General features: G+C 50.8%; 1 protein-coding gene across 11 annotated transcripts in view; it reads right to left on the reverse strand.

The window, feature by feature from the left end:
• Window positions 1–14,559, reverse strand: part of NSD1 (nuclear receptor binding SET domain protein 1) — a 137,641-nt gene that overhangs the window by 18,206 nt on the left and 104,876 nt on the right. For all 11 annotated transcript variants that reach the window (XM_073355106.1, XM_073355114.1, XM_073355112.1 and 8 more), the window contains 7 exons: window positions 13,685–13,841; window positions 13,102–13,307; window positions 12,084–12,196; window positions 10,583–10,852; window positions 9,053–9,169; window positions 4,995–5,136; window positions 3,934–4,040 (listed from right to left, as the gene is read on the reverse strand). In XM_073355106.1, coding sequence (XP_073211207.1) covers window positions 3,934–4,040; window positions 4,995–5,136; window positions 9,053–9,169; window positions 10,583–10,852; window positions 12,084–12,196; window positions 13,102–13,307; window positions 13,685–13,841 — 1,112 coding nt within the window. The remainder of the gene's footprint in view (window positions 1–3,933; window positions 4,041–4,994; window positions 5,137–9,052; window positions 9,170–10,582; window positions 10,853–12,083; window positions 12,197–13,101; window positions 13,308–13,684; window positions 13,842–14,559) is intronic.

Below are 14,559 nucleotides of genomic sequence, written 5' to 3' on the forward strand. Positions count from 1 at the left end.
TGTCCTTATGAAAAACTGTATACGGCGGTTCGGAGGTTAGGGCCCTGAGCTCCGAGACCCGCCTGACTGACGTGATAGCTACCAGGAAGGCCACCTTCCATGAATGCATCCGATGAAGTGAGCTGTAGCTCACGAAAGCTTATGCTCAAATAAATTGGTTAGTCTCTAAGGTGCCACAAGTACTCCTTTTCTTTTTGCGAATACAGACCAACACGGCTGCTACTCTGAAACCTTCCATGAGAGGTGAGACCAGAAACACGTGGCCAGTGGTTCAAACGGGGCCCCCATGAGACAAGCCAGCACCAGGTTTAGGTCCCATTGCGGAACCAGGGGCTTGGAATATGGGTAGAGACGGTCCAAACCCTTAAGGAATCAGCCAGTAATAGCATGGGAAAATACTGCGTGACCTTGCACCGGGGGATGAAAGGCTGATATGGCCACCAAGTGTACCCTGACTGATGAGGGTGCCAGTCCCTGGGCCCTCAGGTGGAGGAGGTAATCAAGGATAAGCTGGATCGGGGCAGCTGTCAGGGAAACACCCTGGCCTGGCACCCACCTCGAAAACCGAGGCCACTTCACCACATAGGACCGGCGAGTGGAGGGCCATCTACTTTTGAGGAGGACGTGCTGAACCTGTTCCGAGCATGTCCTTTCCTCGCCACCTAGCCATTGAGCAGCCACGCAGTGAGGTGAAGCGTTGCTGGGTTGGGGTGGAGGAGGCGGCCCTGGTCATGAGAGAGCAGGTCCAGGCAGAGCAGCAACTGCCATGGCAGAGCTACCGCCATCCCCGAGAGGGTCCCGTACCAGTGTTGCCTGGGCCATGCTGGGGCAACGAGGAGGACCCTGGCTTTGTCCGTCTTTATTTTCTCCAGGACCTTGCTGATCAGAGAGAACGGGGGAAAGGTGTAGAGGAGCTGGCCTGACCAGGACAGGGTAAAGGCATCGGAGATAGCGTCCCTCCCTAGGCCCCCCCGGAGCAGAACCAGGAGCATCGTCGGTTCTGCCTGGTCGCAAATAGGTCCACCTGGGGAGTATCCCACCTTTGGAAGAGTTGGTGAGCCACTTCCAGGTGTAGAGACCACTCGTGCTGAGAGGAAAAATTCCTGCTCAAGCGATCCGCCCTGACATTCCGGGCACCTGGCAGGTGGAAGGCTTTTAAGTAGATGTTGTGGGCTATACAGAGGTCCCACAGACTGAGGGCTTCATGGCAGAGGGCAGAGGATCAGGCCCCGCCTTACCTGTTGATATAGAACATTGAGGCCGTGTTGTCCGTGAGGACCCTGATTACCTTGCCCTCCAGGTGCGAGCGGAACGCCATACACGCCAGTCGCACCGCCCTGAGTTCCTTGACACGTATATGAAGAGGTAGGTCCTCCAGAGACCACAGGCCTTGAGTCTGAAAGTTCCCCACATGGACCCCCCAACCCAGGTCTGACACAGCTCCAACGACAGGGCCCTGTCCCTGAAAGGGACCCCCCGGAGCATGTTGTTTGGGGCGGACCACCACTGTAAGGAGATGATCACAGAGTCCAGCATGGTGAGGACCTTGTCCACCCTGTCTATGGCCTGGGAGAACTGCGAGGCCAGCCAGAGCTGGAGGGGGCCTCATTCTGAGTCTGTGCACGCAGACATGTTACAGGCAAGCCCTGGCTGTCGTCACTGGGAACCTGGTGACCGAGTTGATAAGCCCTTTCAGGGTCTTGAACCTGTCTGGTGGGAGAGAGGCCCTGGCAGACGTTGCGTCCAGTAGCGCCCCGATAAACTCTATGCATTGGACTGGAACTAACGTGGCCTTGGCGTTGTTTATCAACAGGCCCAGGGCAGTACATGTGGACAGGAGGAGCGCCACGTGATCTCTCACCTGCGACCGGGAGGTGCCTTTGACTAGCCAGTCATCCAGATATGGGAATATTTGGACCCCCTGGCGTCTGAGGTAGGCCGCTACCACTACCATACACTTTGTAAAGACCCTGGGGGCAGTGGACAGACCAAATGGTAGGACCGTGAATTGGTAGGGACTCCAAGGAGAGATTGCTGAACTGGAATTAAATCGCAAACTGGATACAATTAACTTAAGCTTGAATAAAGGCTGGGAGCGGATGGGTCATTACACAAAGTAAAACTACTTCCCCATGTTGATTCCTTCCCCCCACCACCTGCTGTTCCTCAGACATTCTTGTCAACTGCTGGAAATGGCCCACCTTGATTATCACTACAAAAGGTCCCCCCCACACCCCGCTCTCCTGCTGGTAATAGCTCACCTTACCTGATCACTCTCGTTACAGTGTGTATGGTAACACCCATTGTTTCATGTTCTCTGTGTCTATAAATCTCCCCACTGTATTTTCCACTGCATGCATCCGATGAAGTGAGCTACAGCTCATGAAAGCTCATGCTCAAATAAATTGGTTAGTCTCTAAGGTGCCACAAGTCCTCCTTTTCTTTAACTAAACTAACTGCATTAGCTAACTGACTACAGGTACTACTGAACAAACGAAGAGTTCTGGGGACGAGCTGCTGCAGGGCTGGGGCAGAGTACTTCCAACGCACCTTCACTGGCGGCAAGAAGGAACTGAGAGTGGGGGAGTGCAGTCCCCCTTATACCGCGCCAGACAGGCTCCACTCCAGCGGTCGCGGGGAGGGGGTGCTCCCCCCTACAGGCACTGCTAGGGGGAAAAACCTCCGGCACCCGTGCACGTGGCAGGCATGCACACCTATTGTGGAATACACATGAGCAATCACTCAAAGAAGAACTACCTCAGTCATCAGACTGAAATGTTAATTCTGGATCCCAACAATGGCAAGTTAAGTGTAAACACCATTAGCTATTTCACTGCTGATTGTTTTATCAGAAACATTCATAATGTGCTTATCATAGAACTCCAAACCAACCCCCCAGGCCCAAAGCACCAGCTGCTCCCATCCAACTACCAAAACCTCCAGCTTCCCCTGATTTCTATGATGTACCAAAAAGATGAGGCACACCAGGAACTGAAGATGTGGCATCAGCATACAATAAACTGAGCTTAACATCAAAATAAACAACAGAGGGGCTCACTGTGACAACTGTGCGATTCAGCTCATCCGTAATTAATGGAAAAGCTGTGGTTTTCATTGAAATGAGGCTGCTAAAGAATTTCCAGTCTGCTACACCACAAGGCCACAAAAGCCGGGATCCCCCTACAGAATTTAGGCCCAGCTTGCTGTGGAGAACACAGGGCCTGGCCTGTAAACTTGTGAGGCTTTGGTGGTGCAGCATCTAACTCAACTCTCAACGAGGCAGTTTCTTTGTTGCAGTACGTGCCTACTAACTCCACAGCACAGAGTTTACAAGCCGCTTTGTGAAACATGTGGAACTAGTAAACAGCTGCGGCTCAGACTCTGCTGGTGAAGACTGCGAGCCACACCAGCTGGTTCTGCAGTTTTTCATTAAGAAGTCCCCATCTCAAGCAAACAGTAAAATTCAAAATAAAGTATTAATTCCTGTTAGCGCAACATTAAGATTACGAAATCAAGTGCTCAAAAGTCAGGAAGCTCCAAAAGCAAACATTTCTCCTCCGATGTTAGCTCATCCCTGTTGCATGTATCGAGTATTTCTGTTCCTATTTACTCATAAACTTTAATGTATTATTGCTAAACCCGTGGAGAAAAATACTTATGAAATCTCCTAGTGCAGACAAGGCCTCTTTGTGGGTGCTCTGCTCTGGAATTTGGTTCCTACACTGATTTAACAAAATCTAAGATTCTGTGCTCCTGCAACCTAAAGTGAGGTACTTGCATGTTTGCCCAACTCAGCCTCAGCAGGATTTTCACAATCACTTTGAAAATACAGTGGCATTTATCATGGCACTTCTGTGTCCCTGCAGCAAGCAAGCCACTCCAATTCAAAGAGAGCCCTTGGAATAAAAAGAAGCCAGAGAAGGGCTGTCTTACCTTTGGCCGCACTCCTAGGAACCCGCTGCAATTCGGAGCACCACATTTGCAAACTGTCTTTCCATTCCCCAAACATTCCAGGTTGTAGTTGAAAGTCAGCTCAGTCCCTGGGAATAAAAGAAATCGGTAGGCAACATCTGGACTGTGACAAACCATACAGCTTCTCCTGCTAAACTGAAGAAACACCAGAGCCTACTCACGGCTGGCAGAAATGTGGAGGGGCACCAGCTTCTCCCCCCTCCCCTAGGGTAGATCTACACGGATCGGCAACTAGATGCAGACCCCATCACCAGCCACATTCCAGGTTTTGACATTGCATTTGTTTGCTTGCCAGTGGCAACCCAGGAATCATATTGCTGGGCCCTGGGCAATTATAACAATGCCACTCTGCTCAGGGGCACAGATGCTCACTGAGAAGGGGGGGGGGTGGAGAGATAGGGAGCAAGGGGAGCTGTTAAGACTCTATGGGGGCTAGGGGGAGCTGGATCTAGCTGTGGGGGGGCATCCTGACAGTTCCTGCCATTCCTAGGAGAGTTCCTCAGTATCTGGCTCCCTCTGCACTGACGTCCCCCTACCCAGGTGCCAGTGCCCCACCCCCAGCCTATCCCAGCTAGCTGGGGGGCTTACACTGTGTCCCCTCTGCATGGTCCCTGCACCCCAGAGCTGGCTGGCACAACTGCTATAGCCGGCCGGGAAAGGAGAGCTGTTCCCACCTGCTCGCCAGCGGCCCACCCGATGCTGTGTGCCGTTGGAGCTGTTCTGGCCCCTCCTCCAGGTCCCTGGCCCCCTGCCCCCGCCGCGCATGTGCCAGGAGATGGAAACACATCTGGGTCCCGCTCTTGCCTCCACAAGATATCGTGGGGGTGGAAAACATGGGCCAGGTGGCAGAAACACACAATCAGCCCTCCCAATACACCCTCTGTTGTATGTGCCAGGCTTACATGTTCCACCCTTTGCGTACGGAGGCTTTCCTACAGGCCGCCTCAGCTCCAGACCCTCCCCTTTCCTGACAGAGACGGCCCACCAGAACTCCGGGTCAGCAACAGAACAAGGTCCCTTACCAGCTTTGATATTGACAAGAGCAAAGAGCCCAACGCGCGTATCACCATTCACGGACCATTTCTGAGTCTCACAGTTGGGTTGGCAGCAATGGTTCATAAATCGAGCGTAATTGCCCTTCGGTCCCGCATCAATGATTCGATCCTAAAATCACAAGGAAAAGCGACTTTTCTAACGTAACATCTCCTGCTCGAGCCACCCCACAAAGGCCCTGCCCTGTCCCCAAAGCGTGTTACGACGTATTCTCAGTGCTGGCTTTAAGTGCCTGGGTATGCGTTTTACAATGCCCTACAGCCAATACCTTTTACCGTATGCACTTCTGACACCTGGCAGAATCCAAACAAGCTTCTGCTCTCAGATCTCCTTTGCTGGAGCTTGCAGGCAAAGTGCAAAATGCAGAGAACTGCCCTTCCCCAACCCCCCGAGCATCTCTTCCTCCAATGGAGATGGAGGCTTCCTAATGAAAGAGGCTGCTGCCTGGCACATCCAGCTTTTCCTTCCCCAGAAGGGTAAAACCCAGGGCTTGTATTGGGCCAGCATGCTGCAGCAGGGCATACCAGCACCACTCCTATGCTGCTCTCTTGTGCTCCATAATCATCTTCTTATTTATGATTTGTATCACTGAAGCACCGAGGAGCCCTAGGTGTGGACCTGAACCCCGCTGTGTTAGGCGCTGTACAAACAAAGAATCACAAGATGGTTGGTCCTGCCCCAATCTATGTATAAGACAAGAAACAACAAATGAACACAGACAGACGGGGGCATACAAGTAAACAATCAGACAATAATGGTCAACATGACAGGCAGCAGTCTCTGCGCACCACCAGTCTAACTCTTGCCAACTTTTTTATAGCTGTCACAGCAAAGGAGATTTTTGAGACTGCATCTGCAGGTGGATAACAAGGTAGCTTTGCAGATCTTAATGGGAAGCGCCTCCCAAGCATGTGGGCCAGCACAGGGGAAAGCACAAGGGAGCTTTCTGGAACATTTAACACGTGGGCAGCGCACACTCATGTCCTGGGCCAATCAGAGGTGAGCACTGATGGCTTGATAACAAATATGAGATGACTGGAAGGTTGTGACAGGCCATGAAGGGCCTTGAAAGTGAAGATAAGCAGCTTGTGCTTGATGCTCTAGAGCAGGGGGAGCCAGTGGAGGGTGCAAAGAGAGGAGTGACATGGTCAAACCAAGGGCTAGGAAAAGACCTTTGAAGGAGTGTTCTGAATAGATACGAGCAGAGCAAGGTCTCATTTATCAAAGCCAAAGAGAAGGAGGCTGCAGTAATCGAGAAGACGGGAGCTGGGATGAGTGTTTCAGCTGGATGGATGGCTGGGAAAGGCCATCTCTTAGAGGCACTATGCAGAAAGAAACAGCAAGATTTAGACACAGGCTCGACGTGAGGCCCTAGCAAGAGCGCCAAGCTGAAGATGACACCAAGTTATGGGACGGAGTGACAGGCAGGATAGGATAGTGTGGTCCACAGTGATAGTTTTCATTTGCGTTCAACAATGCCTGTTGGCTGATCAGCGCTCAGCTGGTAACAATCACGCTAATGAACACGGCGCTTCTGTGGTGCAATTACCTCTGCCCACCCTCGGGTTTGGGACTGTACTTTGGTGCGGCAAAGTGGGTGGAAAGACCTGAAATGCCACTGAAAGAAAGAAGGGCTTCCGGTTTTAATGAGACAAAAGCAGAGCTTCGGGTTCCGTCCTGTCGGATCCATGCTGCTATGGGCCAGGTCAAACACCAATGTCTAACTGGGGAGCTTGACCCTGGGTTTCTTGAGACTCAGGAGCCTTTCAGGCTTCTGGGTCAGCTATGTGCAACTACTGGAAAAGTCGAAGCCCAGGAGGACTTTTGAGGGGCTCACTCTGGGACCTGATTGCTCGTGGAGGCAGGTGCGAGTGTCTCTCAGTGAGGGCCTTGAGACACCACGCATGAGGCATGCCTGTGCAGAGAGACACTGCATGGCTGCACTTTAAAGCTCCTGAGATACTTCTGCTGTCTCTGAAAGGCAAAAGAGAAGGACAGAGAAGCAGGCAAGACAGCAAGAGTGCAGAGAAGCCCACAGCTATGACCCAAGTCTCTGCTTGGTGCTCAGGTGCTTTGAATTCAAGTCATGACGAGTCTCAGAAGCTCAATGATGCACCTAATAGTGGAACAAGAGCAGAGCGTGCTATTGAGCACTATTCTGACACCTGTGATCAAGGGAGGCCTGGAGCTGTGGAATCCTGTGCTCCCGAACAGTGCCCTAAGGGTCTGTCTACACTGCAGTGTAAGCCCAGGATTAGCAGAACTCGAGTTAGCAGACTCTAGGTTTATTAACCTAGGGTTTGAACTCATTTGGGCCTCCAGCGTCTACACTGCATTATGTGGGCCCGAGTCCAAGCACCCACATCCCAGGCTTCCTAGCACCCTTCCAAAATGTGGCTGCTCTCGCCCTTTGTTCATGGTGCAGTGTGGGAAAACTTGACAGTCCAGAAGCAGTTGGACACCTCTACAGTTGCTCCAAAGACAACCGGAGAATACAGCTCTGTTGGGGCAGATATCGCCACCAACGAACAGTGCACGAAGCCAAGACCTGAGGCTGGAGAGTAGACAAAGGGTGCAATGGGGGAGGGGAGCAGTGCTGCGAGGTCTGTGAGTTGACAATCAGCAAGTTACAGTCCTAGCAGGCTCCTTCTCTGACCATAGCCAGAAGGGAAATATGCTCTGGTGAACAGAAGACAGCCTCAGGATCTTAGCAGGGGTGGCCTGAGACACTTTCAGCGGATCCACCATGGACCCAAGAATAGAGAGCCATTAAGAGCAGAAATCCTATTTAGAGAAACCCTATTGCCTGTCTGCCTATATGGCCCCTGTGACCATCATATCTGAGCACTGGGGAATCATGGAATCGTAGGCCTGGAAGGGACCTCTCAAGGTCATCTAGTCCCATCCCCTGCACCGAGGCAGGACTAGGTATTATCTAGACCAGCATTTCTCAAACTGGGGTCCGCGAGGGTACTCCAGGGGGTCTGCGGACCCCGCCGATCAACTCCTCCCCCTCCCTCCCAGTGCCTCCCACACACTGGGGAACAGCTGTTCACCGGGTGCAGGAGACGCTGGGAGAGAGGAGAAGGAGTGGGGACAGAGCGCTCGGGGGAGGGGGCGGAAAGAGGTTGAGCAGGGGTGGGGCCTTGGGGGAGTGGGGCGAGGCCTGGGGCTGAGCAGGGACTTGGGGGTTAGCAAAAAAATTTACATAAAAATGGGGGTCCTCAGGTTGCTAAAAGTTTGAGAGCCGCTGATCTAGACCACCGCTGACAGGTGTTTGTTTAACCTGCTCTTGAAAACCTCCAATGATGGAGATTCCAGAACCTCCCGGGGTAATTTGTACCAGTGCTTAGCCACCCTGTCAGAAAGTTTTTCCCAATCTCCAACCTAAACCATCCTTGCTGCAATTTAAGCCCATTGCTTCTTGTCCTATCCTCCGAGGTTAAGGAGAACAATTTATCACCTCCTCCCTATAATAATTGTTTATGTACTAGAAGACTTATGTCCCCTCTCAGTCTTCTCTTCTCCTGACTAAACAAACCAAATTTTTTCAATCTTTCCTCATAGGGCATGTTTTCTACACCTTTAATAATTTTTGTTGCTCTTCTTTGGACTTTCTCCACAGTGTGGTGCCCAGAACTGGACACAATACTCCAGCTGAGGCCTTATCAGTGCTGAGTAGAGTGGAAGAATTAGTTCTTGTGTCTTGCTTTCAACACTCCTGCTCATACACCCCAGAATGATGTTTGCTTTTATTTTTTTTTTGCAACAGTATTCTATTGTTTACTTATATTTACCGTGTGATCCACTATAACCCCAGATCCCTTTCTGCAATATTGCTTCCTAGGCAGTCATTTCCCATTTTGCATTTATGCAATTGATTATTCCTTCCTAAGAGTAGTACTTTACATTTGTCCTTACTGAATTTCATTCTATTTATTTCAGACTTCTGAAAGGGGTACAGTACTCTGGAAAGATTGAGAGCCACTGGTCTAAGATACTGGCAAGAGAGAGGCCCATCACGTACCTTGTCCAAAGTCAGCATATAGAAGTTGGTAATGTCGTGCTCCTGTGCGTAGCGGATTCGTGCCCGACACTCCTCCTCATCAATCAGCTCTCCCACGTATTCATTAACAAACTCACCCTGCCCAAGAAAAAGGAACAGGCAGCTGCTCAGGTCTTGCTACTGACGGAAGCAGAACTCTTTGGGGGAGGAAGGCACTTCTGGGCTAACAAAGCTTGCTATCCATTTCCTCTCTGGATACTTTCGTTTCATTAACGACTAGACCCCAGGTACTTTGCAGCACATTTCACCTAGATTCCGCAGCAGCTTCATAAATTTCAAAAAACGTATTCAGTAAACTAAATAGGACCGTTAATAATATAGTCACACGTTACCCCCTGTTCTATTTGAAAATAAAACATTTAGGGACAGCATAAAGTAAAGTGAATTTGGGTTTAGTGCGTTACCGAATTCTGTACTGACACCTGCTCCATAACTGAACTACAGGAGTTGTTGGCAGAATTGATACACAGCCTGGGTCCTGGAACACAACCCTGCAACAAGCTTTGCAACATCGCAGAGCACAAGGCATCTGGTTTGAACACTGCTGACATTTATCCCACACAGTAAAACCTGTTCAAGAGGCCACCAAACACAGTGAGTACAATGCCGCACCACTTTTACCAAAAGACACCCCCATTTCAGCATCTGAGTTTCACTGGTTCCTTGTGTGGTGGTTACAGACAGGTTACATGGAAGGTTTTCAGGGATAACCACCTACACTGCATCACTAACAATCAGCAGTTAAGGCAGCCCACCGAGGCCAGGTCAGGGACCGAGTTTGGCCTTCCTCTCTCTGGAGATGCCAACCCCGCCTTTGCTAACCTGTTCTGCAGTCTAACAGCCCTTACACATACAATGTGTCTGTCTTCTATTCAACTTAATTGTTCTCTGCTTTCCTTTGTTGTTTAACACAAACCCTCTTTCCTATGGAGAAAACCCCTCTGACCACCAGCAGATCTAGACTTCTGGATTTTAGAACGATAGTGGTTTGGCTAGTAGGGGGATTCCCCGCATCCAGATATGCTAGCTTCAGCCATCACTACAGCTCTCCCAAAGACACTGCCCTCGGTCTGAGGGCTTCCCCAACAGACGCTAATTATGACCTGGGTTTTTAAGTAAGATCCCCATGTGAAGAATGCCTGGAGGTTCCAGAATGGAAGCTCAGTGCTCCTTGTCTGAGAAATCTCAACCCAGTCTAAGAACTGCTACCTTAGTGCCCATCACTTTAGTGTCTGAGGGCCATATAAGCAGATGGACTGAACCGTCTTCTAGACTACCATGGGGATTATTGGATCCCAAGGCACTTCCCCAGGGAAGCTAGAACATCCCTGCCGCCTGGATGAAAGCAGGTCAGGAAACTAAAGTCATCCATTTCTCTTCTCTAGGGGCTCCTTTGGTCAGATAACACGTAAGTTATGGAACCACAGGAAGATGTCTATTAAGACGGGCTCAGTGTTAGCACAGAGTAAAATGAAGACACATAATGGGTACCTTCTTAATGTCCCTTTTGGCTTGCAAGCCCCAGCCTCGTGCCAGCGTGCGGAAGATTTCCACCTCTGGGTACTGCCTCTTGGAGAAGCACTGGTTCTGACAGCGCCCCCCCGCGGGACAGACCAGGGGGTGGCACTCATACAGCAGCATGCGATTGATGCACTCTGAGTCCAGGCCACAGGGGTTTTCATCTGTGTGTTTGCAGTTGCATCGGGGTATCTCAGACAGGTCTGCTGTGAAGATCTGCACCTTGCCCACTGGTCTGTTTACCTTGGAATGCACACACACAAGGTTAGCTAGCTAGGAAACAACAGCATGACAAGGAACAATCAACGCTGCATTTCATCACACCCACTGAGCAAACCAGTTACAGCGAAGACTGAAGGCCACACAGGTCCAAGCATATACTTGTAGGCATCCCTCTAACTCCATTCACCCCAACCTCTGACTGCACTCAGGAGGTGCTGCTTTACCACTCTCGCCGCCACTGCCAGTCTGCGGCACGCCCCACGCAACTTCCGTGTGAAACAGCACGTTCTGCACTCTCTAGTGACAGGCCTTAACGCAACTTCGCATTCTGGCCTCTTGGTTTTAAAGCAGTTACCTCCAACAGTTCTTTGCCATCCACCACCCGGACTGCACATCTGTGACAGGTGCAGGGACTCTGCTGAGCACTGGAAAACAAGCAGTTAACTCCCCACCCAACTATCTTGCATGCGTAAAGGCAAGAGTAACCAGACAAGGCTGGGATCTGAAGGCCCATTCTCAAACTCAGAGTTAAGCCAGGAAGCTCTTTAAAAACGTCTCTGTGAGGAGGTAGAGGGCTGCATCACATGAAGAAGAGATTGGCTTGTTTTTAGCACAAGCGGGGCCTTTGATTTGGTTAAAGGCAAGGAACTCTGAAAGGCAGGCAATAAGGAGATGCTCTCTTGAGAAAAGCCCTTTGCGGTTCTTTGTACCAACTTGCAATCCCACTGAATCCACCCCTCCGCAATGAACACCAGTAGGTTACTCACCTATAACTAGAGCTGTCCTCCGAATCCCCAAGACCCACTTCTTGGTTCTCAAACAGTGGGTTGGGACACAACTGCACACAACTGTTTTTTCCTTCACCACTAGCTAAACCCACATGGGAGAGAGACATTTCCGTGACTGTATATGACTGGTCTGTAGCGATGTAAAGATGCCCAGAGATGTCTCAGTAAATCAGAGCACCTCTGTTACTGATGTCCAGCAGTGACACAACAGCTGCTATATGAATTCAGGTTGCAGAGAGGACAGATGAAGTGCTTCAGGACATTGCTGGAAGCGGAAAACCTTCCTGTCAATCCTCCCTGGGGGTCGCGAATCAGCCTTCAAAGGCATGCTCCACAGTGCAGGACACTGCAAGCAGCAAAGGCATTTCTGTGTGCCTGTAAATACCCTGCACCAACAGCTCAGAGCTTATGACCCAGGCCTCCCCTCTAGCGCCCACCAGCTGGTGATGACGTGATGTCCTCACCTTGATATGTTTGTAGGGAGGAGGCTTCTTATCATTCTTTCTGTCTTCCTGCAGCTGCCTCAGTTCTTTCTGTGCCTTCAGCTCTTCAAACCGCACAGCAGCTTCCTGCAGAGCTGAAAGAAAACAGACGCTGTGTTACAAGAAGCCCCTTGCGCTACTGTTGAAGTCAAATAGCCTGAATATTCTCCATGGCCACATTTGTGCTCAGTTGTTTGTATGCATGGTTCTGAATGGACAGGCCACGCTCCAGTGGCCTTCTACCTTGTCCAAAAGAAAGATGTTCCGCAGGTGGAATAACAGCATCCCATAAGAGGTGTCACTGAAGAGAGCTACTAGTAACCAAGTTGGAAGCATTAGCAGCCCCACTGAGGGAGCTGGGGAGCGAAGGCGTTATTAACTCTGCCCCCTGAGATGCTAGCCTTCCATCACTGCTTGTATCACAGGGTCCCCTCCAGCACAACACACCGCTGCGCTGAACACCCACAAGCAGCAATCGGGAAGAGGTAGTTTGGAAAAGGCCAGACTAAAGGGGCACACAGTAGTTGCAGTCATGTAAGGTGGGTGCCTGTGGCTGGAGGACTACAGTATGTATTGTTAGTGGCTTCCCTTGTCCTTGAGCAGTTGTGTTAGGTGTATGGTGTATTTAGCAATTCTAAACTGCTTTGCAACAACGTTTTATGTATGTTCATTACTCTCACGTTACAAATGGTGGCCCTGAGGCACAGTGGCAGTGGTTCAGCCAAGTTCACAGAGTTTGTGGCAGAACTGGAATAAACTGGCATTCAGGAGCTGGGTGTCTCTTGTTCCCCTGGCATAAGCTCAGACCTCTGAATCTTCTGGGTGGGTTCACTTATGGGTATGAGGCATAAACCAGAGGTGCTCTGCAAGCCTTGCTTCAACCTTGACTATGGGAGGACCATCGTTTTTCCACACCCTTCATGGGACCATAGAAGAACTGGCCCAAAACAATCTCAGAGCAGACAGCTAGTGCCTCCCTAGAGCACGAGGAAAGTGTTACCTTTCTTATAAATGCCATCCACTCCCTTGCCCATCTTGTCCTTGCTGCTCACATCGCCTTCCATGTAGGGAAACACCCGAGCCTGGTGCGTCCAGAGGTAATCGTTGGACCCAAAAAACAGCACAGGAAACTCGCCAATGTCATGTTTCATCTTTTGGATGTTTACAGGAATAGTTCTAGGATGGCAAATCTCAGCTGGCCACCACCTGTCACAGGGGATAGGGACAGGAAAAACAGGTCAAAGCTTTGACATCACTGCCCCTAAAAGCTGGCAACAGCGATTTTCCATTCTGTAGGGGCACTGAGAAGGAGAAAAGGAACTTTCCTGGGGCTTCCAGTACTTCACACAAAACAGCAGTAATGGGCAGAAGCTTGGCTTGGGGAAGAGAAAAGCAGCAGCTGGAAGAGGGAAAGAACAGGGAGGAATGGTGCACTCTACTATCAGGTGCCTATGTGGAATTAAAAACAGACCCAGCTGCATAACCCTGAGTAGAAACCAGCACTCTCCAGAGCCCCCCACATAGTCCGCGCTGCACGAGGAAGGGCTTTAACATGGACAGGAACCACATTTATTTTTACCCACCTGTAGCGCCCAACTTTTACCCAGACCACCTCCTTGTAATGTGGTTTCTTGCCAGCTTTGCAGTCGTTACAGTACCAGCTTCCCTCAGGCATCTCGATGTTCAGACACTCGCGGTGAAAAGCAGCTGGGCATGACTCACAGCACAAAAGGCTGCCCCCTGCATCCAGGAGTGATACAGCAGTGAGAGCCACATCACAGAAACACTGCACCCTAGGCTCCCAGACAGATTCAAACTGCCGGGAAGAGGAACAAGGCTCTTGCACAAAGCTTGTTCCATCTGCCCAGGCACCCGATCTCTCCATCTCTGCCAAGTAGCAGCACAGGGCCATGCAGAGGGCCAGGGCCATGCAGAGGGCCAGGCCAATGCCTACGCACCACTGAAGTCCCTCAAAACAGGGTTACAGTAGCCTACAGGCTTTGCGCTCTGTACCCTTCACCTCACTCAGGCCTGACAGCAATGGCCACATGCAGCTGAGGCTGTGTCTCATCTCCTGGGGTACCTGCAGGAAGGCGTTTGCAGGAAGACTAGGTGCAACCACATCTGAAAACAGACTTAGGCTCTTCTGCGAAGCTGTTCCAGTGGCAAAGTCCTTCCATCAAGAATATTATCTCATTTCCTGCCCTGAGCAGCTTCTCCCAGCCTGGATACAGAGACCTGGGAGCACAGCTGCCCAGTGTGTGGAACGGCGGTCTCTAACACAAACCAACCCTAATTCAATGAGGCTTGATGAGAGCAAGACAGACACCTTGACCTGACATTGGACGAGAATGGGGGCCCCAAGCTGATCTGTCCTCAGTAGTATTTTCCTGCTAAGTAGCTGGTTCTGCATTAGGTCTCTACCTTGGGCACCCCCCACGCAGGCTCCACCCTGTAT

The sequence above is a fragment of the Lepidochelys kempii genome, chromosome 8 (genome assembly GCF_965140265.1).
Source record: "Lepidochelys kempii isolate rLepKem1 chromosome 8, rLepKem1.hap2, whole genome shotgun sequence".
Lineage (NCBI taxonomy): Eukaryota > Metazoa > Chordata > Testudines > Cheloniidae > Lepidochelys > Lepidochelys kempii.